This window comes from Salmo salar, chromosome ssa15 (genome assembly GCF_905237065.1).
Source record: "Salmo salar chromosome ssa15, Ssal_v3.1, whole genome shotgun sequence".
Lineage (NCBI taxonomy): Eukaryota > Metazoa > Chordata > Actinopteri > Salmoniformes > Salmonidae > Salmo > Salmo salar.
The window spans coordinates 66,467,653-66,490,736 of NC_059456.1; the positions used below are offsets into that span (position 1 = coordinate 66,467,653).

General features: G+C 44.4%; 1 protein-coding gene across 2 annotated transcripts in view; it reads right to left on the bottom strand.

The window, feature by feature from the left end:
* Positions 1–37: 37 nt before the first annotated feature.
* The window catches only part of cacnb3a (calcium channel, voltage-dependent, beta 3a), a 30,918-nt gene continuing 7,871 nt past the window's right edge, over positions 38–23,084 (bottom strand). Inside the window, exons 3-15 of one of the 2 annotated variants that reach the window (XM_014145538.2) lie at positions 15,966–16,085; positions 15,546–15,668; positions 15,164–15,273; positions 14,875–14,951; positions 14,719–14,738; positions 14,515–14,592; positions 12,328–12,386; positions 11,808–11,908; positions 11,316–11,467; positions 10,800–10,895; positions 10,533–10,703; positions 10,048–10,093; positions 4,216–4,403 (exon numbers count right to left, since the gene is read on the bottom strand). In XM_014145538.2, the coding sequence (XP_014001013.1) occupies positions 10,064–10,093; positions 10,533–10,703; positions 10,800–10,895; positions 11,316–11,467; positions 11,808–11,908; positions 12,328–12,386; positions 14,515–14,592; positions 14,719–14,738; positions 14,875–14,951; positions 15,164–15,273; positions 15,546–15,668; positions 15,966–16,085 (1,137 nt within the window). In that variant the 3' untranslated portion in view covers positions 4,216–4,403; positions 10,048–10,063. Of the gene's footprint in view, positions 4,404–10,047; positions 10,094–10,532; positions 10,704–10,799; positions 10,896–11,315; positions 11,468–11,807; positions 11,909–12,327; positions 12,387–14,514; positions 14,593–14,718; positions 14,739–14,874; positions 14,952–15,163; positions 15,274–15,545; positions 15,669–15,965; positions 16,086–23,084 lie in introns of both variants that reach the window. The other variant, XM_014145537.2, reaches the window with a different exon arrangement.

Consider the following 23,084-nt stretch of genomic DNA (forward strand, 5'->3'; position numbering starts at 1 on the left):
AAGAACTACAACGTTCAAGAAAGCACATGACAATGGCAGCATTAAAAGTACATAAAATGTAATGTTTATTTCACTTAGTCTCATTTTACTTAGCATTTTTACTAATATATTCTTAAATAGAAAGCATTCTATACAGCGACAGGCAGGAAATATATATATATTTTTAAACATTTTTGTTTTGTCTCAGAAATTGAGGAAAGGAGCGTCGGGTCACGCTAGCACACTGTGATTGAGTCCGGTGAATAGATAATACATGGTTATAATTTAGTGCAGTTATTGCATTACAAAGCAACCATCAAAAAAATTAGTGCAATTTTTTTTTTTTTTTTTCTACTTACACATAAAGAGGAAGTCCAGATGGGTTAAGGCGTTTTAAGTCTTTCAATGTTAGGCTTTGTATTGCATACAGAATATAAGACAGGAAACTAAACTATAACCCTTGTATAAATTGTGCTTCATAAATCGAAAAACCTTTTCATTATCAATTACTACATTGGTCCGCTTTGAAAGTCATATTCCTCCAAAGTACAGTGAAAATCTCTAAGTGAGCTAAAGCATGCAAGGCTGCATTTAGCAAGTCGCTCAATCCCTCTCTCTGATAGGTTGTCGAGGAACAGGTGGGAATAGATAACTTCAGAGCCAATCCAAATTGTGCTCAATAGAACATATACTAAAGTAAAACATTTTGTGCAATTAAAAAAAAATATTAATTTTTCTTTTTGTATTGTTGAGAGAGAATTCTGGGGGAAGAAAATACTGAACAGTTTTCCCTTTTCCGTTTCTAGTGAATACAAGTGTCGGCACCTGTACCCACACTACTCCTTATTCATTAACGTTGTAATTTTAATCTGACGTTATAGTCAGGTTACTCCATATTTAAGATGCATTCTGCTTTTTAAATGGTTAATACTTGTGGTTAATTTTTAACTCAGAGGAGTGACTGCCTTTTTACAAACAGAATCGTCGACAAGAATATTACATAGAAATAACAAGGAGAATCAGAATCGATGCATTAAAAGTGTAGAAGAACTGCAAAAAGAAACAATCAGGTTTCATGCAACACTTGCATAGAATTATTTTCTTCTTTTTTTTCAATCATGCTGTGATTTTTAAAATAATACGGAATCCTATAAAGTTGCCTGTTAGACATGGAAGCAGTAGACCAGTTAGTCCCCAGACTTGGTCCGCAGGGACCCTGTTCATGCAGATCTTTGTTCCACAATATGCCCAACTGATCGGTTCATAGACTAACCATGCAGGTATATGGTATCATGTCACAGTTGCTATAGCTGTGAGTCCTTTCGAAATGCAAGAGAAATCCAGGAGACTACGTCACAAGTTCCACACATGATTAGCCAATGAATGAAGTGATCAGTTGAGCACGAATGGTTGGATCAAAAACCTTCCGGTATAGGTAGACTTGAGGATCTGCTTCGTGAGGTTGACAGTAAAACTGCAGTACACATACAGTATAGAGACGGTTAAAACAAAGGGGTTCAGAGGAGATGCTATGTGCTGAACGTGTCTGACAAACACTTCCAAACAGCCTGAATAGGTTATGCTTGGTATGAAGAGCTCTCTCTCCTGCTCCAGAGACTCATATAAGTGAGTGTGAACGGGACGTTGTGCAGATGCTACAATAAAAAATGTGCCACACAACTGGAGGACAATAGAGGAAGGAGTGAGATTAGCCCACCGCTAGGGGCAGCTGGAGTCGTAAAAAAGGCATGCGATATTGCATTATTTTGATGCCTGAATTTGTGTGTGTGTGTCTGCTTGCATGTGCCACAAGAGGTTGCTGGCACCTTAATGTTTCCGTGTGTTTGGTGCCATTCCATTTGCTCCGTTCCAGCCATTATTATGAGCCCTCCTCCCTTCAGCAGCCTCCACGGAGGTGTGCTTGCCTGTGCGTGTGTGTTAATAAGAATAATATTGATTTGTCACATTCCCTTCATAACTCATGGTGATATTCTGTGTGATATGTGTAATGACAGAAACAAGATATGTGAATATATTGCAGCTTTACAACACTAACATACAGATAACCATATAGAGGCCTGTGTACCTGTGCCTCTCCCAAAACATTCAGCATCTTCTCAGTAAAAACTATCTGAACTGAAAACAGGAAGAAGTCCATACTGACAAAATTAAATAAACCCAAAAATATAAATACTTATAACAGCCTGGTCTCATAGACTAGACGTAACATAGTCAATGTAAATCCGGGACACTCAAATTAGTATGTTATGTTTGGTATGGTTACATAAGACAGAAGGTTACTAAAGGCAAAAAACGATGATGAGTGATTGAGCGGAGTGGATGAGTGGGCGTATAACGCGAATGTCTAGCAACCCAAAGGATGGGTGAATCTCATCACTGACAATTTCAGCTTTTTAGCTACTTTCCAACTACTTAGCTAACCCTTCCTTGAACAATAAGCCTAACCTTAACTCTTTTAGCTAACCCTTCCCCTAACACGTTAACCTATCTCCTAACCCTAACCCCTAGTGTAGCTAACATTAGCCACCTAGCTAACGTTAGCCACAACTAATTGGAATTCGTAACATATTATACGTAGAGCAAATTTCGTAACATATTGTACATTTTGCAAATTCTCAACATATTGTACATTTTGCAGATTTGTAACATATCATATCAATTGTAATTGACACATATCATATGAAATGGCTGATTGACATTCACAAATTAGTACATACCATATGAAACGTAACATATACTAAATTGAGTGTCCAGGATTTACATACAGAATAATACTAAATGCTCTGAGACCAAGTTGATTATAACCAGGCGCCCATTCAATATGTACAATATATATTCGGATGCATTACTATTTTCCATAGCAGATTAGTAAAATGTAGACATTCCTACTTTTGTTTATCCAGAAAGAGCCTATGGTTCCTGTTCTGACCATAATGTGCAAATAGTCCTAAAATAATCATACATGCAATAATAAAGATACATAAACGTCTTAGGGATTTAAGGCCAGTAAATGTGTCATTCTACAATAGAGAAACCTTATGCAAAGAATCTTAAAATTTAACTTGACCTACAGCCAGTAGTTATAGCTTGCTATTGTGGAGGTGAGTAGCCCTGTTGACCTATAGCCTTTTATCTGATTAACATGACCCAAGCTAATCAGAATGAGTAAAACCGTAAGCCTGGAAGTGTGTGATTGTAGAAGGTGGTAATGTGCACAGCAGTCAGTAATTGTTATGGGGACAATTGGTACTACATTGTTTTTATAGTTGGGGTGAGTGGTTGGGGACAAGGAGCACACTTATTGTGTACAAGTGGGTGTCTTGTGGCCAAAGTTGTAGTTTGGGTATAGCTAGTTGTCTTGGGGGCCCGGGGCACGTTAGAGATGTCAGTAGTTGTCTTGGGGCCAGGGATACGTTAGAAATGTCAGTAGTTGTCTTGGGGCCAGGGATACGTTAGAGATGTCAGTAGTTGTCTGGGGGCCAGGGGTACGTTAGAGATGTCAGTAGTTGTCTGGGGGCCAGGGGTACGTTAGAGATGTCAGTAGTTGTCTGGGGGCCAGGGGTACGTTAGAGATGTCAGTAGTTGTTTTGGGGCCAGGTGTACGTTAGAGATGTCAGTATTTGTCTTGGGGCCAGGGGTACGTTAGAGATGTCAGTAGTTGTTTTGGGGCCAGGGGTATGTTAGAGATGTCAGTAGTTGTCTGGGGGCCAGGGGTACGTTAGAGATGTCAGTAGTTGTTTTGGGGCCAGGGGTATGTTAGAGATGTCAGTAGTTGTCTTGGGGCCAGGGGTACGTTAGAGATGTCAGTAGTTGTTTTGGGGCCAGGGGTACGTTAGAGATGTCAGTAGTTGTCTTGGGGCCAGGTGTACGTTAGAGATGTCAGTAGTTGTCTGAGGGCCAGGGGTACGTTAGAGATGTCAGTAGTTGTTTTAGGGCCAGGGGTACGTTAGAGATGTCAGTAGTTAACTCGGGTCAAGGGTACGTTAGAAATGTCAGTAGTTGTCTCGGGGCCAGGGGCGGCTGCGTTGGCAGTTGTTGCGCTGGTTGTGCCCCTGCTGGGCATCGCGCTGGAGCAGCCTGTCCTGTGATTCATGCCCGTTGGTGCTGTGGATGCCCCCGCGGTGACCGCGGTGAGGGGGGTACCTGTCCCTGTAAGTTTGGGCGTGGCAAGGGGACTCAAACTCATCCTCCTCATCTAGTTCCTCTTCTAATTCCTCCACCAGCTCCTCGTCCTCCTCGTCCCCCTGGAGGCGTGGGCCCCCAAGGAGGCCGCGGGACAGGGAGTCGCTGCCTTCTTCAGACGGCATCAGGCTGTCCTGCTCCAGAGGGGAGTGGGCCTCCACCTCCTCACCCTCCACCCCCACACTGCTGTGCTGCGCTGGGGCCTGGTTCTTATTCTGGGTCTGGTGTTGGAGAGGGGGGAGGAGGAGGGAGATAATAAAAAAGATCTCCATCACAGTATCTGAGACAGATTCCTGAAGTAACCTGCTCTTTTTACTATCCTCATCACACCAAAGACAAATGGCTAAAGCTACCACATGTGGGCACACATCACACATACAGTGCGTTCGGAAAGTATTCAGACCCCTTGACTTTTTCCACATTTTGTTACATTACAGCCATATTCTAAAATGGATTAAATAGTTTCCCCCCTCATTAATCACGTTTTTGCACATTTATTAAAAATAAAACTGAAATATCACATTTACATAAGTATTTAGACCCTTTACTCGGTACTTTGTTGAAGCACCTTTGGCAGCGATTACAGCCTTGAGTCTTCTTGGGTATGACGCTACAAGCTTGGCACACCTGTATTTGAGGAGTTTCTCCCATTCTTCTCTGCAGATTCTGTCAAGCTCTGTCAGGTTGGATGGGGAGCGTCACTACACAGCTATTTTCAGGTCTCTCCAGAGATGTTCGATCAGGTTCAAGTCCGTGCTCTTGGCTGGGCCACTCAAGGACATTCAGAGACTTGTCCTGAAGCCACTCCTGTGTTGTCTTGGCTGTGTGCTTAGGGTCGTTGTCCTGTTCGAAGGTGAACCTTTTTTTCAGAGTTTGCACTGTTAGGTGACCTAAACTGGGATATGCTTAACACCCCGCCCGTCCTACAATCTAAGCTAGATGCCCTCAATCTCACACAAATTATCATGGGACCCACCAGGTACAACCCTAAATCCGTAAACACAGGCACCCTCATTGATATCATCATAACCAACCTGCCCTCTAAATACACCTCCGCTGTCTTCAACCAGGATCTCAGCGATCATTGCCTCATTGCCTGCGTCCGTAATGGATCCGCGTTCAAACGACCACCACTCATCACTGTCAAACGCTCCCTAAAACACTTCAACGAGCAGGCCTTTCTAATCGACCTGGCCCGGGTATCCTGGAAGGATATTGACCTCATTCCGTCAGTAGAGGATGCCAAGTTATTCTTTAAAAATGCTTTCCTCACCATCTTAAATAAGCATACGCCATTCAAAAAATGTAGAACTAAGAACAGATATAGCCCTTGGTTCACTCCAGACCTGACTGCCCTTGACCAGCACAAAAACATCCTGTGGCATACTGCATTAGCATCGAATAGCCCCCGTGATCTGCAACTTTTCAGGGAAGTTAGGAACCAATATACACAGGTAGTTAGGAAAGCAAAGGCTAGCTTTTTCGAACAGAAATTTGCATCCTGTAGCACAAACTCCAAAAAGTTCTGGGACACTGTAAAGTCCATGGAGAATAAGAGCACCTCCTCCCAGCTGCCCACAGCACTGTCGCTAGGAAACACTGTCACCACTGATAAATCTACAATAATTGAGAAAAGCATTTTTCTACGGCTGGCCATGCTTTCCACCTGGCTACCCCTACCCCGGTCAACAGCTCTGCACCCCCCACAGTAACTTGCCCAAGCCTCCCCCATTTCTCCTTCACCCAAATCCAGATAGTGTTCTGAAATGTTCTGAAAGAGCTGCAAAATCTGGACCCCTACAAATCAGCTGGGCTAGACAATCTGGACCCTCTCTTTCTAAAATTATCCACCGCAATTGTTGCAACCCATATTACTAGCCTGTTCAACTTCTCTTTTGTATCGTCTGAGATCCCTAAAGATTGGAAAGCTGCCGCGACCATCCCCCGTGGCAGCTTTCTAGACCCAAACTGTTACAGACCTATATCTATCCTACCCTGCCTTCTCCTCGAAAGCCAAGTTAACGAACAGATCACCGAACATTTTGACTCCCACTGTACCTTCTCCGCTATGCAATCTGGTTTCCGAGCTGGTCATGGGTGCACCTTAGCCACGCTCAAGGTCCTAAACGATATCATAACCGCCATCGATAAAAGAGAATACTGTGCAGCCGTATTCATCAACCTGGCCAAGGCTTTTGACTCTGTCAATCACCGCATTCTTATCGGCAGACTCAATAGCCTTGGTTTCTCAAATGACTGCCTCACCTGGTTCACCAACTACTTCTCAGATGGAGTCCAGTGTGTCAAATCGGAGGGCCTGTTGTCCGGACCTCTGGCAGTCTCTATGGGGGTGCCACAGGGTTCAATTCTCGGGCCCACTCTTTTGTCTGTATACATCAATGATGCCACTCTTGCTGCTGGTGATTCTCTGATCCACCTCTACGTAGACAACACCATTCTGTATACTTCTGGCCCATCTTTGGACACTGTGTTAACAAACCTCCAGACGAGCTTCAATGCCATACAACATTCCTTCCGTGGCCTCCAACTGCTCTTGAATACAAAAAAAAATAAATGCATGCTCTTCAATCGATCGCTGCCCTCACCCACCTGCCCGTCCAGCATCACTACTCTGGACGGTTCTGACTTAGAATATGTGCACAACTACAAATACCTAGGTGTCTGGTTAGACTGTAAACTCTCCTTCCAGACTCACATTAAGCATCTACAATCCAAAATTACATCTAGAATCGGCTTCCTATTTCGCAACAAAGCATCCTTCACTGCCAAACATGTCCTCGTAAAACTGACTATCTTACCGATCCTTGACTTCGGCAATGTCATTTACAAAATAGCCTCCAACACTCTACACAGCAAACTGGATGTAGTCTCACAGTGCCATCCGTTTTGTCACCAAAGCCCCATATACTACCCACCACTGTGACCTGTATGCTCTCGTTGGCTGGCCCTCGCTTCATATTCGTTGCCAAACCCTCTGGCTCCAGGTCATCTATATCTCAGCTCACTGGTCACCATAGCAGCACCCACCCGTAGCATGCGCTCCAGTAGGTATATTTCACTGGTCACCCCCAAAGCCAACTCCTCTGTTTGCCGCCTTTCCTTCCAGTTCTCTGCTGCCAATGACTGGAACACATTGCAAAAATCACTGAAGCTGGAGACTTACATCTCCATCACTAACTTTAAGCATCAGCTGTCAGAGCAGCTTACCGATCATTGCACCTGTACAGAGCCAATCTGTAAATAGCCCGTCCAACTACCTCATTCCCATGTTGTTGTTTTTTGCTCCTTTGCACTCCAGTATCTCTACTTGCACATTCATCTTCTGCGCATCTATCACTCCAGTGTTTAATTGCTCAATTGTAATTATTTCGCCACTATGGCCTATTTATTGCCTTACCTCCCTAATCTTACTATATTTGCACACACTGTATATAGACTTTTCTATTGTGTTAATGACTATACGTTTGTTTATCCCATGTGTAACTCTGTGTTGTTTGTGTCGCACTGCTTTGCTCTATCTTGGCTAGGTCGCAGTTGTAAATGAGAACTTGTTCTCAACTGGCCTACTTGGTTAAATAAAGGTGAAATAAAATAAAAATAAATACAACTTTGCTCCATTCATCTTTCCCTTGATCCTGGCTAGTCTCCCAGTCCCTGCCGCTGAAAAACATCCCCACTGCATGATGCTGCCACCACCATGCTTCACCGTAGGGATGGTGCCAGGTTTCCTCCAGATGTGATGCATGGCATTCAGGCCAAAGAGTTCAACCTTGGTTTCATCAGACCAGAGAGTCTTGTTTCTTATGGTCTGAGTCCTTTAGATGGCTTTTGGCAAACTCAAAGCGGGCTGTCAGAGTGACCATCGGTTCTTGGTCACCTCCCTGACCAAGGCCCTTCTCCCCCATTTGGTCAGTTTGGCCGGGCGGCCAGCTCTAGGAAGAGTCTTGGTGGTTTTAAACTTCTTCTATTTAAGAACAATGGAGGCCACTGTGTTCTTGGGGGCCTTCAATGCTGCAGAAATATTTTGGTACCCTTCCCCATATCTGTGCCTCGACACAATCCTGTCTCGGAGCTATCCGGACAATTCCTTTGACTTCATGGCTTGGTTTTTGCTCTGACATGCACTGTCAACTGTGGGACTTTATAGAGACAGGTGTGTTCCTGTCCTATCAATTGAATTTACCACAGGTGGATTCCAATCAAGTTGTAGAAACATCTCAAGGATGATCAATGGAAACAGGATGCACCTGAGCTAAATTTCGAGTCTCATAGCAAAGGGTCTGAATACTTATGTAAATAAGGTATTTCTGTTTTTTCTAAAAACCTGTTCTCATTTTGTCATTATGGGGTATTGTGTGTAGATTGATGATTCATTTGATCCATTTTAGAATAAGGCTGTAACGTAACAAAATGTGAAAAAAGTCAAGGAGTCTGAATACTTTCCGAGTGCACCGTAAGACTAACTAATTAGATTAGAGAGTTTAATAGTCACATGTACAGGGTTGCAGATGTAATCACAGGGTACAGTGAAATTCTTGCGCTCCGAATCTCCTAAAATGGACACTACTCTACACCAATGACAGTGGAACAGTTAAATGGATAACATGGTATTACAGTGTTAAGAACGTTGTTAACTTAAATCGCCATGGTTTGCATTTTTTGTTGTTGTTGAATGTTCTGACCCAATCACGTTGAGATCATCTCTTAACACTATCCTTTGCACTGGAGCAATATCAACCATTGCGTTGTTTATGCATTGTGTCGTCGTGCTTCAATTTGACAATCATTTCGATATTTTTATGCGCACTAAAGGTTTCATTCAGGGTAGCATTCTGTGCCAGCGTGAGAGAGTGTGCCATTCACAAAGCATGAGTATGGTCATGGTACGGCTCCATCTGTTTACTGCAGATTTATAGTACATCCACTGTGCATTATAGCGTACAGGTAACTGCCAAAATAATGGAAACACTTGAGTAAATGAGGGATACAAAGTATATTGAAAGCAAGTGCTTCCACACATGTGTGGTTCCTGAGTTAATTAAGCAATTAACCTCCCAATATGCTTAGGGTCATGTATAAAAATGCCCAGTTGCCCATTATTTTGGGTTCCATGGCTAGAATAGATCTTAGTGACTTTGAAAGAGGGGTCTTAAAGGGGTTTTAAAGGGGTCTTAAAGGGAGCGTACATCTGTGTGTCCCAGTCACCAGATCTCAACCCAATTGAACACTTATTGGAGATTCTGGAGTGGCAAATGAGAAAGCATTTTCCACCACAAAACACCAAATGATTGGAATTTCTCGTGGAAGAATTGTGTCGCATCCCTCCAATAGAGGTCCAGATACTTGTAGAATCTAGGCTAAGATTCATTGAAGCTGTTCTGGCTCGTGGTGGCCCAACGCCCCCATTAAGACAGTCTATGTTGGTGTTTCCTTTTACCTTGGCAGTTACCTGTGTATGCCATTTAGCAGACTTCATTACATTCATATAGCCTGTTACATGACTTTTTCTATATCAAGCCCTGAACCTGCTGCTGCTTTTTGGATTTCATCATACAATCTTTGAAGTTTGTAGCACAGTGTCAATCAAATATGCAGGGACTGTGAGGTGGCAGGTGGATAAGAGATGGGAATTGGGTCTACATTCTGTAGGTATCAGTGGCTTGTGTGTGTGTGGGGGGGGGAGTTTATTGTGTGAGAGGGAAATAAGACACATCGGTTGATCTTATTCCACCAAGTGTGGTTGGTGTGGAGGGGTGGGGGGGTGGGGTGGGGTGGGGGGGGTTAAGGGGTGGTAGGGGTCATTGGGTGTAGAAGTAATGTACATACATAAACCCTCCTACTCACCCCGTATGGTAAGCGATCATTCAATTAATTCCTGTGTTTCAGAAAACTGCAAAAACGTTAAGCAGGGATGAGTGAGAAGACGGACAAACAGACAGACATGAGAAAGGGGATAGAGGGAATGTGGTATAGTACTGTAAGGACAGATGCAACACACAACAACCACATAAACAATCCCCCTCCCACTAAAGCAGTGTTTCATCATCCTGGTCCTGTGGACTCAAAGGGGAGCACATTTTGTTTTTGCCCTAGCACTACACAGCTGATTCGAATGATCAACTCATCATCTTGGACGATTTGAACCAGGTGTGTAATGCTACGGAAAAAAACAAAATGTGACCCCCTTTGGCTCCCCAGGACCAGGATGAAGAAACACTGCCCTACAAAAACCTCACTATCCCATTATCTGTCCTCTTTCCATTCTCCCATCTCCAATTGTCTCTGTTCCCCTCCACCTTCACTCCTCCATCCACATAGCAGCATCTCACCTGTAGGCTAGAGTTGGCTGAGGGCGGGGTCATGAGGTTCTGCTCTAATAGCGGGTTGATGGGGGTGGTGTCGGGAAGATGAGTGGCGCGCCAGTAGACCTCTAGGTATTCAGCCAGGTGCTCACACGCATCCTCCAATTGGTTCTCATCCAAAATGACATCAAACATCTCCTATGAAGGAACAGTGGGAGGGAGATCAATTTCAGACTGTTGGTTGAATTGTAATAGTAGCTGTGAATAGTACTGTATGGTGGGGTGTCCACGTACAGGGGGGCATTGAGACAGTTTGTCCCCGGCCATCATCTGCACGTTCAGGTGTTTGCTCTGAGACTTCCCCCGGGACTTGATCAGCCTCTGGAGCACCTGAGAGAGAGAGGGGAGGAGAGACAGAAAAAGGGGAGGAGAGAGAGAGAAAAAGGGGAGGAGAGAGAGAGAAAAAGGGGAGGAGAGAGATAACAAGGGGAGGAGAGAGAGAAAAAGGAGAGGAGAGACAGAAAAAGGGGAGGAGAGAGAAAAAGGAGAGGAGAGACAGAAAAAGGGGAGGAGAGAGAAAAAGGGGAGGAGAGAGAAAAAAGGGGCGGGAGAGAGAGAGTGAGCAAGAGAGAGAGAGAGCGAGGGAAAGCGAGAAGGAAAGAGACAGGGAGAGAGGGTAGCTTTATAAAGAAGGCTTTATAAAGGCTTCATAAAGAAGAGAAATTCAAACGATGAAAAGGCATCTTCACGTAAGTCCACTCACACTACATCTACAGGACATGTACGAAGTCAGGTTGTCTAGCTATGTACCTTTGGCGAGGACACTTTGACGTAGACGATGATAGGGGCCAGGGAAGTCTTGGCTAGCTGGGCTGGGTGGTTGATGGTGTCTGCATCCAGAACCACCAGCTGGAGGGTTTTGGCCAGCTCAAATATCCTCTCTATCTCACTCTGGACCTCGGCTGTAGGGGAGAGAGATACATAACATTACAGTACCTGACCTAGAGATCAATCCATGCACTGTGGATGCTTACACACTTAATAGTGTTTACATGAACAAATGTGTATGTTAAAGGGAATGTGTGTGTGTGTGCGTGCATGTGTGTGTGTATCACAGGAGGTTGGTGGCACCTTATTTGGGGAGGACGGGCTCGTGGTAATGGCTGGAGCGGAATGAGTGGAATGGTATCAAATACATCAAACACATGGTTTGAATCCGTTCCATTCACTCCAGTCCAGCCATTATTATGAGCTCTCCTCCCCTCAGCAGCCTCCACTCTGTGTGTGTGTGTGTGTACTCACCCAGGCTGGAGCGAGTATTGGATCTCTCCATGATGGGCCTCTTGTTGAGCACAGATCTCTTGGCAAGAGAAAGGTCTGCCGTAACGCGTGTGATGGAGATTCTGCAGGTGTCAGAAACAAAACGGGATAAACACACATTAAATAACACTAACTACAAATACACTGCTAATACACACCGCAGACAAAATATCACAGTGATGAATGCAATGGAGGTTCAGAACGAGATCAAACAGAGGGCGAGCAAACAAAAGAACACCTGTGTCATAGATGTACATAAAAGAGAGAAGTAGCCTAGCGGTTAAGAGCGTTGGGCCAGTAACCGAAAGGTCGTTGGTTCAAATTCCAATCCGACTAAGTGAAAAATCTGTCTGTGACCTTGAGCAAGGCACTTAACCCTAATTGCTCCTGTAAGTCGCTCTGGATAAGAGCGTCTGCTAAATGACGCAAATGTTAATAAACAACTAGCTACTTTAATGGGCAGCTGACAATTAATCAGGATGCCTGTATATACAGTACTAACCTTCCGTCGAACCTGTGTTTCAGGAAGTCAAACAGAGCTTTCTGCATCATGTCTGTCACCTGAGAGAGGGTAGAGAAAGACAAAGAGATCTTGGATACATATCATTGTCAATCAAACTATCTCAGCATCAGTGAAACAAACTTAAAACTTAACCACCATACTTCTAAGCCCCCAGCATCAAAATGCACACTTGGCAAGACAATAAACAAGTGTGTGAGAAATCCTATTGCTTAAAGAAGCATACACTGAGTGTACAAAACATTAAGAACACCGTCCTAATATTGAGTTTGCCTTCAGAACAGCCTCAATTCGTCGGGGCATGGTGTCTAAAGCGTTCCACAGAGATGCTGGCCCATGTTGACTCCAATGTTTCCACAGTTGTGTCTGGTTTGCTGGTAGTGGATCTCTACTCCGAATAGCTCGTTCCGTCTCATCCCACAGATGCTCGACTGGATTGAGATCTGGTGACTGGGCAGACCACTGCAGTAAGCTGAATTCACTGTCATGTTCGTGGAACCATTCCTAGACAATCCTAGCCTCGTGGCATGGAGCATTACCCTGCTGAAATACATTTATTTGCAGGTGGATAAACTGCTGCCATGAAAGGATGCACCTGATTGGCAATGATGTTCAGATATCCTGTGGCATTCAAAAGTTGCTCCACTTTTATCAAGGTGCCCAATGTGTGCCATGAAAACACACCCCACAACATCACACCACCAGCCTGCAATGTTGAGACACGTCATGATGGATACATGTACTCGTGGTTTCCTGCATACCCTAGTCCTCCCATCAGCGTGAAACAGCATGCATGAAGGATGCATGTACTCGTGGTTTCCTCCATACCCTAGTCCTCCCATCAGCGTGAAACAGCATGCATGAAGGATGCATGTACTCGTGGTTTCCTCCATACCCTAGTCCTCCCATCAGCGTGAAACAGCATGCATGAAGGATGCATGTACTCGTGGTTTCCTGCATACCCTAGTCCTCCCATCAGCGTGAAACAGCATGCATGAAGGGTGCATGTACTCGTGGTTTCCTCCATACCCTAGTCCTCCCATCAGCGTGAAACAGCATGCATGAAGGATGCATGTACTCGTGGTTTCCTCCATACCCTAGTCCTCCCATCAGCGTGAAACAGCAGAAACCGGGATTCATCAGACCAGCCAATGTTTTTCACATTCTCCAGTGTCCAGTGTTTTTCGCTCCTTAGCCCACTGCAGCCGCAGTTACTTGTTTTTTTGCTCAAAGAAGTGGGAACTCTATAAGGTCGTCGGCTGCCAAAGCCCATTCGTGCCAAGGTACGATTAGTTGTGCATTCCTTTATGAGTCTTTGGGCACCAATGTTGTACTGGACTGTCAGTTGACTAACCATAGCTCGTCTGTTGCTCTGCTTAATTTATGTCAGCCTCCTTTGTCGTCTTCTATCAATGACCCGTTTTCGACCACTGGCCTGCCGTTAGCTTGATGTCCTTTGGGTGGTGGACCATTCTTAATACACACGGGAAACTGTTGAGCGTGAAGAACCCTGCAGCGTAGTTCATGACTCAAACCGGTGCGCCTGGCACCTACTACCGTACCCCGTTCAAAGGCACTTCAATCTCTTGTCTTGCCCATTCACCCTCTGAATGGCGCACATACACTATCCATGTCTCAATTGTCTCAAGGCTTAAAAATCCTTCTTTAACCCGTCGCCTCCCCTTCATCTACACTGATGGAAGTGGATTTAACAGGTGACATCAATAAGGGATCATATCTTTCCCCTGGATGCACCTGGCCAGTCTATGTCGTGGAAAGAGCAGGTGTACTAATGTTTTGTACACTCAGTGTACTTTGAAATTCATTGAAACTGAACCCCAGATGAAAGAAGCATCTAAAAATAGATCAAGTGAATTAGCCAGGCTTGGTGTTCATTCCACTGTCTGAATGGGGATGTTATTATTCAGCTGTGGAGCCGAGAGAGAAATGTGAATCATTATCACTAGATGGAGCAGACAAGAGGCGGTTCTTAACTGGTTCTAGGACAGTGTGTCTCAACCGACCGCTCCTTCAGATGATTAGCTTAGCTGACCGCCATTTACAAGTGTAATTCAGTCCTCCGAAGTAGAAGGACCTAAGGTTGCCTTCCCCTAGTAGAAACATTGTTCTTGGCCTTACTAGAACGGAGAGAGAGCGAGAGACACTTACCTCATACCCCTTCAGTGACGGCCCCACTAAGACCACCGGCCGCATAGACGGGACCACGTCATATGGAGGAATGTGTTCCTGTGTGAACCAAGAGAGAAAGAGACCAAGAGAAAGACAGTGAGCGTGCCAATCAAAGTTCCCGTCGTTTCACCCTTTGAAACAGGTTCATGTTTTTTTTATAGAGAAGACGACATAAAAACGTACCTGCTTTTGCTTCGGTTTGTCTTTTGAAAACGAGAACAGTACAATCAGTGACATAAGATATTATATCAGCGAGTGAGAAGAAAAATCACGGTTGAATTTATAATACAGTATTCGATTCCTGAGAAAAAGGTCTGAGGGTGTAATTCTTATACTCACCACCAGGTGGCGGTGTTGTCCTCCAGCTCCCAGATACCATGTCACCCAGACTGGAGGAAGAGTTCCCCCCTCTTTTCCTGCACAACAGACATTTCAGAACAAAGGTGACGGGTTACAGCACGGGTCATAGTTGGGGTTTGAGGTTACTGTTATGGTTATTGTGTTAAGGGTTAATTATAAAGAAGCCCAGTTCAATGTTAGTTCGAGGATACGTTACAATATGAAATTATGCCCCCGATATTCCCTTGATGTCCCAAATTCTTACAAACATCAGGACATGTTGGTTCACCTTTGCTCGTGTTTGAGTCTCATAGCCTCCAGGCGTAAAGGGCTGGGGATGAAGGTGATGTCTGCCCCCTCCTTCACCAGACGACCAATCCACCAATCATTGTTGTACTTCTGTTACAACAACATAACTCAACATTACACCATGGGCACCGCTTGATCCAGGTCATTATTGTAGCTACTTCTGGAAGTAAAATGAACAATATGTCTCAATATCACCTAACACAGCACGATACAAAACAGATAATACCTCACACAATTAACATAATTACGTGGAACGACTGTGTGGATGCTTTCCACAGCTGCTGTTGTTTCCATGGGGAACAGAGGGGAGAGGGGAGAGGGGTGAGAAGAGTGAGTATTGTCCTCCCTCCACAGTTCCTCACCTCCTTAATGTGCAGGAAGTCTTTGGCTTCGAAGTTGATTGCAGCTCCTTGAACGGGACAGTCCTCATCCAGAGCGCCACAGAAAGCCAGGTTGGTCTTCACCGCAAATGCTACAGGTTTAGACTGCAGGGACAGAAAACAAACAACATTTCAGTTAGTGTTACCAATAGTGTGTGTGCGTCCGTGCGTGCGTTCATCTGTGTGTGTGTGTGTGTGTGTGTGTGTGTGTGTGTGTGTGTGTGTGTGTGTGTGCGTGCGTGCGTGCGTGCGTGCGTGCGTGCGTGCGTGCGTGTGCGTGCGTGTGCGTCCGTGCGTGCGTTCATCTGTGAGTGTGTGTGTGTGTGTGTGTGTGTGCGTGCGTGCGTGAGTGTGTGTGTGTGTGTGTGCGTGTGTGTGTGTGTGTTTCATAACAAAACACACCGTAGCTCTGTCGAGTTGGAGCTGGGCCTGGCGCTCGGCTTCACGCCGATACGCCTCGCGGTCCTCCTCCGCTGACAGGTCGGAATCCGACGGTCTACTGGTGTACGAATCAGCCGACCCCTGGAGAGGGAGAGGAGAGGCTACTTAAAAACACATTTCACTGCACCTATCTGGTGTATGTGACAATACAACATATTTTATACATTTACTTGTATTGGTTGTGAGACAAATATAGAGGTGGTGGTTGATTTCAGGACAGGGGTCTGAGGTGAGGTAAGAGCCTGAAGAACCGTACACAAAGACAGCCTCTCTCTTTCACACACACACACACACACACACACACACACACACACACACACACACACACACACACACACACACACACACACACACACACACACACACACACACACACACACACACACACACACACACACACACACACACAACCCGCTACATCCCTTTCCTGCTGTTATCTCAAGAGTGGTGTGGTGACAGTCACAGATCACACAGAAAATAGCCTGCTCACTGAAACCTATTCTTCTGTTGTGTCATACTGGAGGCAATATACACACACTCTAACACATCATGTTGTCTTTCTTTGAGATTACTCTCTTCATCATCATCCACTTTGTCTCCTGCTTCCTCTCCCCCACACTAGCTCTCTGCTTGGTACACCAAATATAGCACAAAGGATATAGTGCCCCCCCCCCCCCATCCCCCAACAATGCAGTGCAGCACACATACATCCCTTATCCTCCCTGCATATCCTCTATGGACTTCTGCTTGTTAGTAAAATATACCGTCTATACATCTCGTTAATAATTGAGTGGCCTAATATGAGGACACGCCCCAGGATCCAGTCTGCGGAACACAATGGCATCGTGAGAGAAGTGGATGAAAACAATGACTTCATAGAGTCGATAAACAAACTCCTTGCTGGCATTAAGATGCATTATTCGGTCAGAGTAGCTAATGGTCCTACACAGGTGCTATCTAGTAGGCTATTTATCAAATGATGTCAAATGATTCACCGGATTAGTGTGGAAAACCACAAGGCTGTAAGAGTTATTAAAACTATCAACCACGATAGGGATACATGAGCAAAATGAAAATCCTTTGCCAAAAACAGAAAAGGGAAAGAAAAAAATGATAATATTTGTACTTCTCAACAGAGGAGAGAGAGACAGAAGTGTTGTGCTTGGTGCAGTCTGGGCGGTGTACAGTATATCTCTGCTCCCCTATATTTGGCTCCTCTGAAGAAACTCAGCCCTGATTCTGTCAACACTACAGCGAACAAAGCCGGCCGGACAGGGGAACAGAGTTAGAGCAGAGAGAAAGGGGTGGATAGAGAGATAGAGAGGGGGGGGGGGGGGCTTGAGGGGAGGAGAGAAAACACTCCGGGGCTTTATGAACCTCCCTGTGCTGATGTACACACACACACACACACACACACACACACACACACACACACACACACACACACACACACACACACACACACACACACACACACACACACACACACACACACACACACACACACACACTTCTATTACCTACACCTCTATTCATCTGACCAGCCTCAGAACTCGTAACAACAGTATACTGTATGACGCCATCTTGAATTTTCCTATCTGCATCATACTATATACATAATGTTGAGACAGCACAATACAGTCATTTGAATACGACGACAGGGGGAGCCTTGAACGTATAAGCACACACAGAATGCTCTATCACTAGGTTTCTAAGGTATAACTGAATCAGATTTTCACATTCTTCAAGCCAACACTGCACCAAGTGGTCTGTGCCTTAGAGAGAGAGAGAGAGAAAGAGAGAGAAAGAGAGAGAGAGAGAGAGAGAGAGGAGGTGGGGGGGAGGATAGAGTTAGAGGCATATATTAAAGGAGAAAGACACAGAGATGAGCAATGGAAAGGGGAAAAGAGAGAGACGCATTCAAAGATAAGCCTAAAGGAGATGTGCAGAAAGCGCTGGATGGATGGATGGAGGGACAGACAGACAGACAGACAGACAGACAGACAGACAGACAGACAGACAGACAGACAGACAGACAGACAGACAGACAGACAGACAGACAGACAGACAGACAGACAGACAGACAGACAGACACAGACAGAAGCTGTCCATACCTGACTGATTAAGAAAGCAGCACTGGATGCTGACACAGACGTGAAACTGCATTCCTGTGCTCTGTAACAGCGCTGTATTCAATGTGAACATACTGTACTTAAACGAACACACGAATGCACACACACACATGCACTCAAACACAGACACACACAGAGCCATGTTTACTAGCCGTACATGGCTGGAGTGGGAAAAGAGCTGGGTCTAAGTGCTTCTTAATGACGTTAGCGTGCTGAGAGAGTCGCCTGGGCTGCCATGCCCAGCCATTATTAAAGTGTAGAGATCAGCTCTCAGAGAGTCGCCTGGGCTGCCATGATGCCCAGCCATTATTAAAGTGTAGAGATCAGCTCTGAAAGAGTCGCCTGGGCTGCCATGATGCCCAGCCATTATTAAAGTGTAGAGATCAGCTCTGAAAGAGTCGCCTGGGCTGCCATGATGCCCAGCCATTATTAAAGTGTAGAGATCAGCTCTGAAAGAGTCGCCTGGGCTGCCATGATGCCCAGCCATTATTAAAGTGTAGAGATCAGCTCTGAAAGAGTCGCCTGGGCTGCCATGATGCCCAGCCATTATTAAAGTGAGCACTGGAGCACGTGACCTCACACCTGCTGCTGGAATCCCTCCACTCACACTTACTCCCCTGGCTTCATATCACACACACACACACACACACACACACACACACACACACACACACACACACACACACACACACACACACACACACACACACACACACACACACACATACACAGACACACCCCCTCTTTCTCTTACTCTTTCTTTCCCTATCTCTTTCATATTCATTCATCTAGAGCAGTGGTTCCCAAACTTTTTATAGTCCCGTACCCCTTCAAACATTCAACCTCAAGCTGCGTACCCCCTCTAGCACCAGGGTCAGCGCACTCTCAAATGTGGTTTTTTGCCATCCTTGTAAGCCTGCCACACACACACAATACGATACATTTATTAAACATAAGAATGAGTGTGAGATTTTGTCACAACCCGGCTCGTGGGAAGTGACAAAGAGCTCTTATAGGACCAGGGCACAAATAATAATATAATAAAAATCAATACTTTTGCTCTTTATTTAACCTTGCATATAAAACCTTGTTTGTTCATTGAAAATTGTGAATAACTCACCACAGGTTAATGAGAAGGGTGTGCTTGAAAGGATGCACATAACTCTGCAATGTTGGGTTGTATTGGAGAGAGTCTCAGTCTTAAATCCTTTTCCACACAGTCTGTGCCTGTATTTAGTTGTCATGCTAGCGAGGGCCAAGAATCCACTCTCACATAGGTACGTGGTTGCAAAGGGCATCAGTGTCTTTAACAGCATGATTTTTCAAGGCAAGATACTCTGAGCGCAGCCCAATCCAGAAATCTGGCAGTGGCTTCTGATTAAATACAATTTTTGCACAACTGCTTGTTGCAATTTTGATGAGGCTCTCTTGTTCAGATATCGGTAAGTGGACTGGAGGCAGGGCATGAAAGGGATAACGAATCCAGTTGTTTATGTCATCCGCTTTGGGAAAGTACCTGCGTATTTGCACACCCAGCTCACTCAGGTGCTTCGCTATATCACATTTGACATTATCCGTAAGCTTGAGTTCATTTGCACACTAAATAATCATACAATGATGGGAAGACCTGTGTGTTGTCCTTGTTAATGCAGGCAGAGAAGAGCTCCAACATCTTAATCGTAGCCTCAATTTTGTCCCGCACATAGAATATAGTTGCAGAGAGTCCCTGTAATCCTAGATTCAGATCATTCAGGCGAGAAAAAACATCACCCAGATAGGCCAGTCATGTGAGAAACTCATCATCATGCAAGAGGTCAGACAAGTGAAACTTTAAGCTCGTCTCTCAAAAAACCATGTCAATACTTTGCCCCTTGATGACCAGTGCACTTCTGTATGTTGTAAAAGCGTTACATGGTCGCTGCCCATATCATTGCATAGTGCAGAAAATACACGAGAGTTCAGGGGCCTTGCTTTAACAAAGTTAACAATTTTCACTGTAGTGTCCAAAACGTCTTTCAAGCTGTCAGGCATTCCCTTGGCAGCAAGAGCCTCTCGGTGGATGCTGCAGTGTATCCAAGCGGAGTCGGGAGCAACTACTTGTATGCACATTACCACTCCACTATGTCTCCCTGTCATGGCTTTTGCGCCATCAGTACAGATACCAACACATCTTGACCACCAAAGTCCATTTGATGTCACAAAGCTGTCAAGTACTTAAAAAATATCCTCTCCTGTTGTCCTGGTTTCCAGTGGTTTGCAGAAGAGGATGTCTTCCTTAATTGACCCCCCATAAACGTAACGGACATATACCAGGAGCTGTGCCAGGCTCGCTACGTCTGTTGACTCATCCAGCTGTAACGCATAGAATTCACTGGCTTGTATGCGAAGCAGAAATTGTTTAAAAAAATCTCCTGCCATGTCACTGATGCGTCATGAAGCAGTGTTGTTTGATGAAGACATTGTCTGTATAGTTTTTTGGGCCTTTTCCCCCAGTATTGTCCCAGCCATATCCGCGGCAGCAGGAAGAATTAAGTCCTCCACAATAGTATGGGGCTTGCCTGTCCTAGCCACTCAGTAGCTCACCATATAAGACGCTCCTAGACCCTTTTTATTGATGGTATCTGTTGCTTTTATACACGTCTTACTACTCCAAGGTTTCATCGAGTTGTGTACTTTTGCACATTTAACACACCGTGGCTGAGGAAAGGCAAAACTCCCAATATAAGTGAACCCCAAATCAATGTAGTTCTCATCATATTTGCACCTCTTCGATGGTCCAACGTCCCTGCCTATTGTTCGGTGCTTTCCCGGGGGCAGTAGCTCTTCGGCTGCATCAGATTCACAACTGTCAGTGTCCATGCTAGCTGGGCTAACAACAAATGTAGAATTTTCTGATGCTAGCATTGGATGTGCTCGTGGAAGCAGAACAACTTCTGTCGTCGACAGGTGCAGGTGTAGTACTGCTGGTACTACCAGTAGAGCTGTTATGTGTCTCTTAGGGCCTTACTTTTTTTAACCATTTATCCATTTCCAAGCAAACGGAATGAGGAGCAGCTATGTTTGGCTACATACGTACCGTTAGTGGAATTCCCTCGAGAGAGTAACGGTTAATGTGATTGGATGTTAATTATTTGACTAGGCTACCTGTATTTGACATTGTGTTGTTGTTTCGCTGAACACTAGATGGTTTCATTTTATTTTTGGCAGTGAAACAAGGCTACTCAGGCGAGGAAAAAACCTCACCCAAATATATAGCCCCATTGGAAAATATAAACGGTCTGTTTTTTAATGTGAATCACATTTTTATTTGGTGTATCCCTGACGTCATTGCTTACCCCAGTTTGGGAATACCTGATCTGGAAGAATTCAGAGGATGTGACAAATAAACTCGAAACGGGGAAATGTTTACTGGTTGCTCAGGTGGAAAGGGGAAGTCAGATGTGTGGAATAAATTTGACTAGTTGTGGAAAATACTGGAGCTCAAGAAAAAGAAGGTAAGGAGCAAGTGCTGCGTGCATATTGTGTACCAAACAGGTGCCGTTAGATTACAATATAAGTTCTCTAACCATTTGGAACAATGTAATACCAGAGAGTCTGTTGTAACATTTAAAAAAATAATATGTAAAGCCTTTATTAAAGTAAAGACTAAACCAGTCGCATTCATTCATGAATGCAATTTCCAACATGGAATGGTTTATCTATTGTTTATGCTAATTATTTAAGGGTCGCATTGTTATTTTATTTTAAAACTAAAATGCTTGAATGCATGTCAATTCATGAACGACGGGTATGCTGTGTGATGATATTAATACATGAATGATTGATTGATACAGTACTGTAGCCTTTATACGTTTTGAAATATAGGCCTAAGTAAGTTCCGCTATTGAGACTAAACAGGATGTGCTCTTAGGCCTACAGCTCGATGGTGGTTATGCAAGACTACTCTACTAAGCCTACTAATGATAATGACATGACTTATTATAATAATGATGATCATAACAATAATAGTAATAATAACAATAATGATATCAAGAAAAAGGAGGGTCATTATTTTTCTAAATAGTCTATGCTTTTTTATGACAATTTGGAACCGTGTAAATAACACTACATAAATTATAAATAATACCAGGGAGGCTGTTCTAAAGGGAAAAAGTGTAAAGCCTTTGTTACAGTATAGCAAAGATCAAAACCAGCCGAATGTGTTTATATTGTGGTTGCATGAGGCTTGGTTCTCATGGAATCAGTAGTCTACTAAACAAACACTCAAACAGGCAACAGAAGCAGGATCTGTCTTATTTCTGTAGATATACAGTGCCTTTGGAAAGTATTCAGACCCCTTGAAATGTTCCACTATTTGTTAAGTTACAGCCCTATTCTAAAATTGATTTCAAAAATATGTTCCTCAGCAATCTACACACAATACCCCATAATGACAAAGAAAACAGGTTTTTAGACATTTTTGCTCATTTATTAAAAAATAAGAAACAGAATGACCTTATTTACATGAGTATTCAGACCCTTTGCGATGAGACTTGAAATTTAACTCAGGTGGATCCTTTTCCCATTGATCATCCTTGATGTTTCTATAACTTGATTGGAGTCCACCTGTGGTAAATTCAATTGATTGGACATGATTTGGAAAGGCACACACTTGTCTATATAAGGTCCCACAGTTGACAGTGCATTTCAGAGCAAAAAACAAACAATGAGGTTGAAGGAATTGTCCGTAGAGCTCCGAGACAGGATTGTGTTGAGGCACAGAACTAGGAAAGGGTACCAAAAATGTCTGCAGCATTGAAGGTCCCCAAGAACACAGTGGCCTCCATCATTCTTAAATGGAAGACATTTGGAACCACCAAGACTCTTCCTAGAGCTGGCCGCCTGGCCAAACTGAGCAATCGAGGGAGAAGGGCCTTGGTCTGGGAGGTGACCAAGAACCCGATGGTCA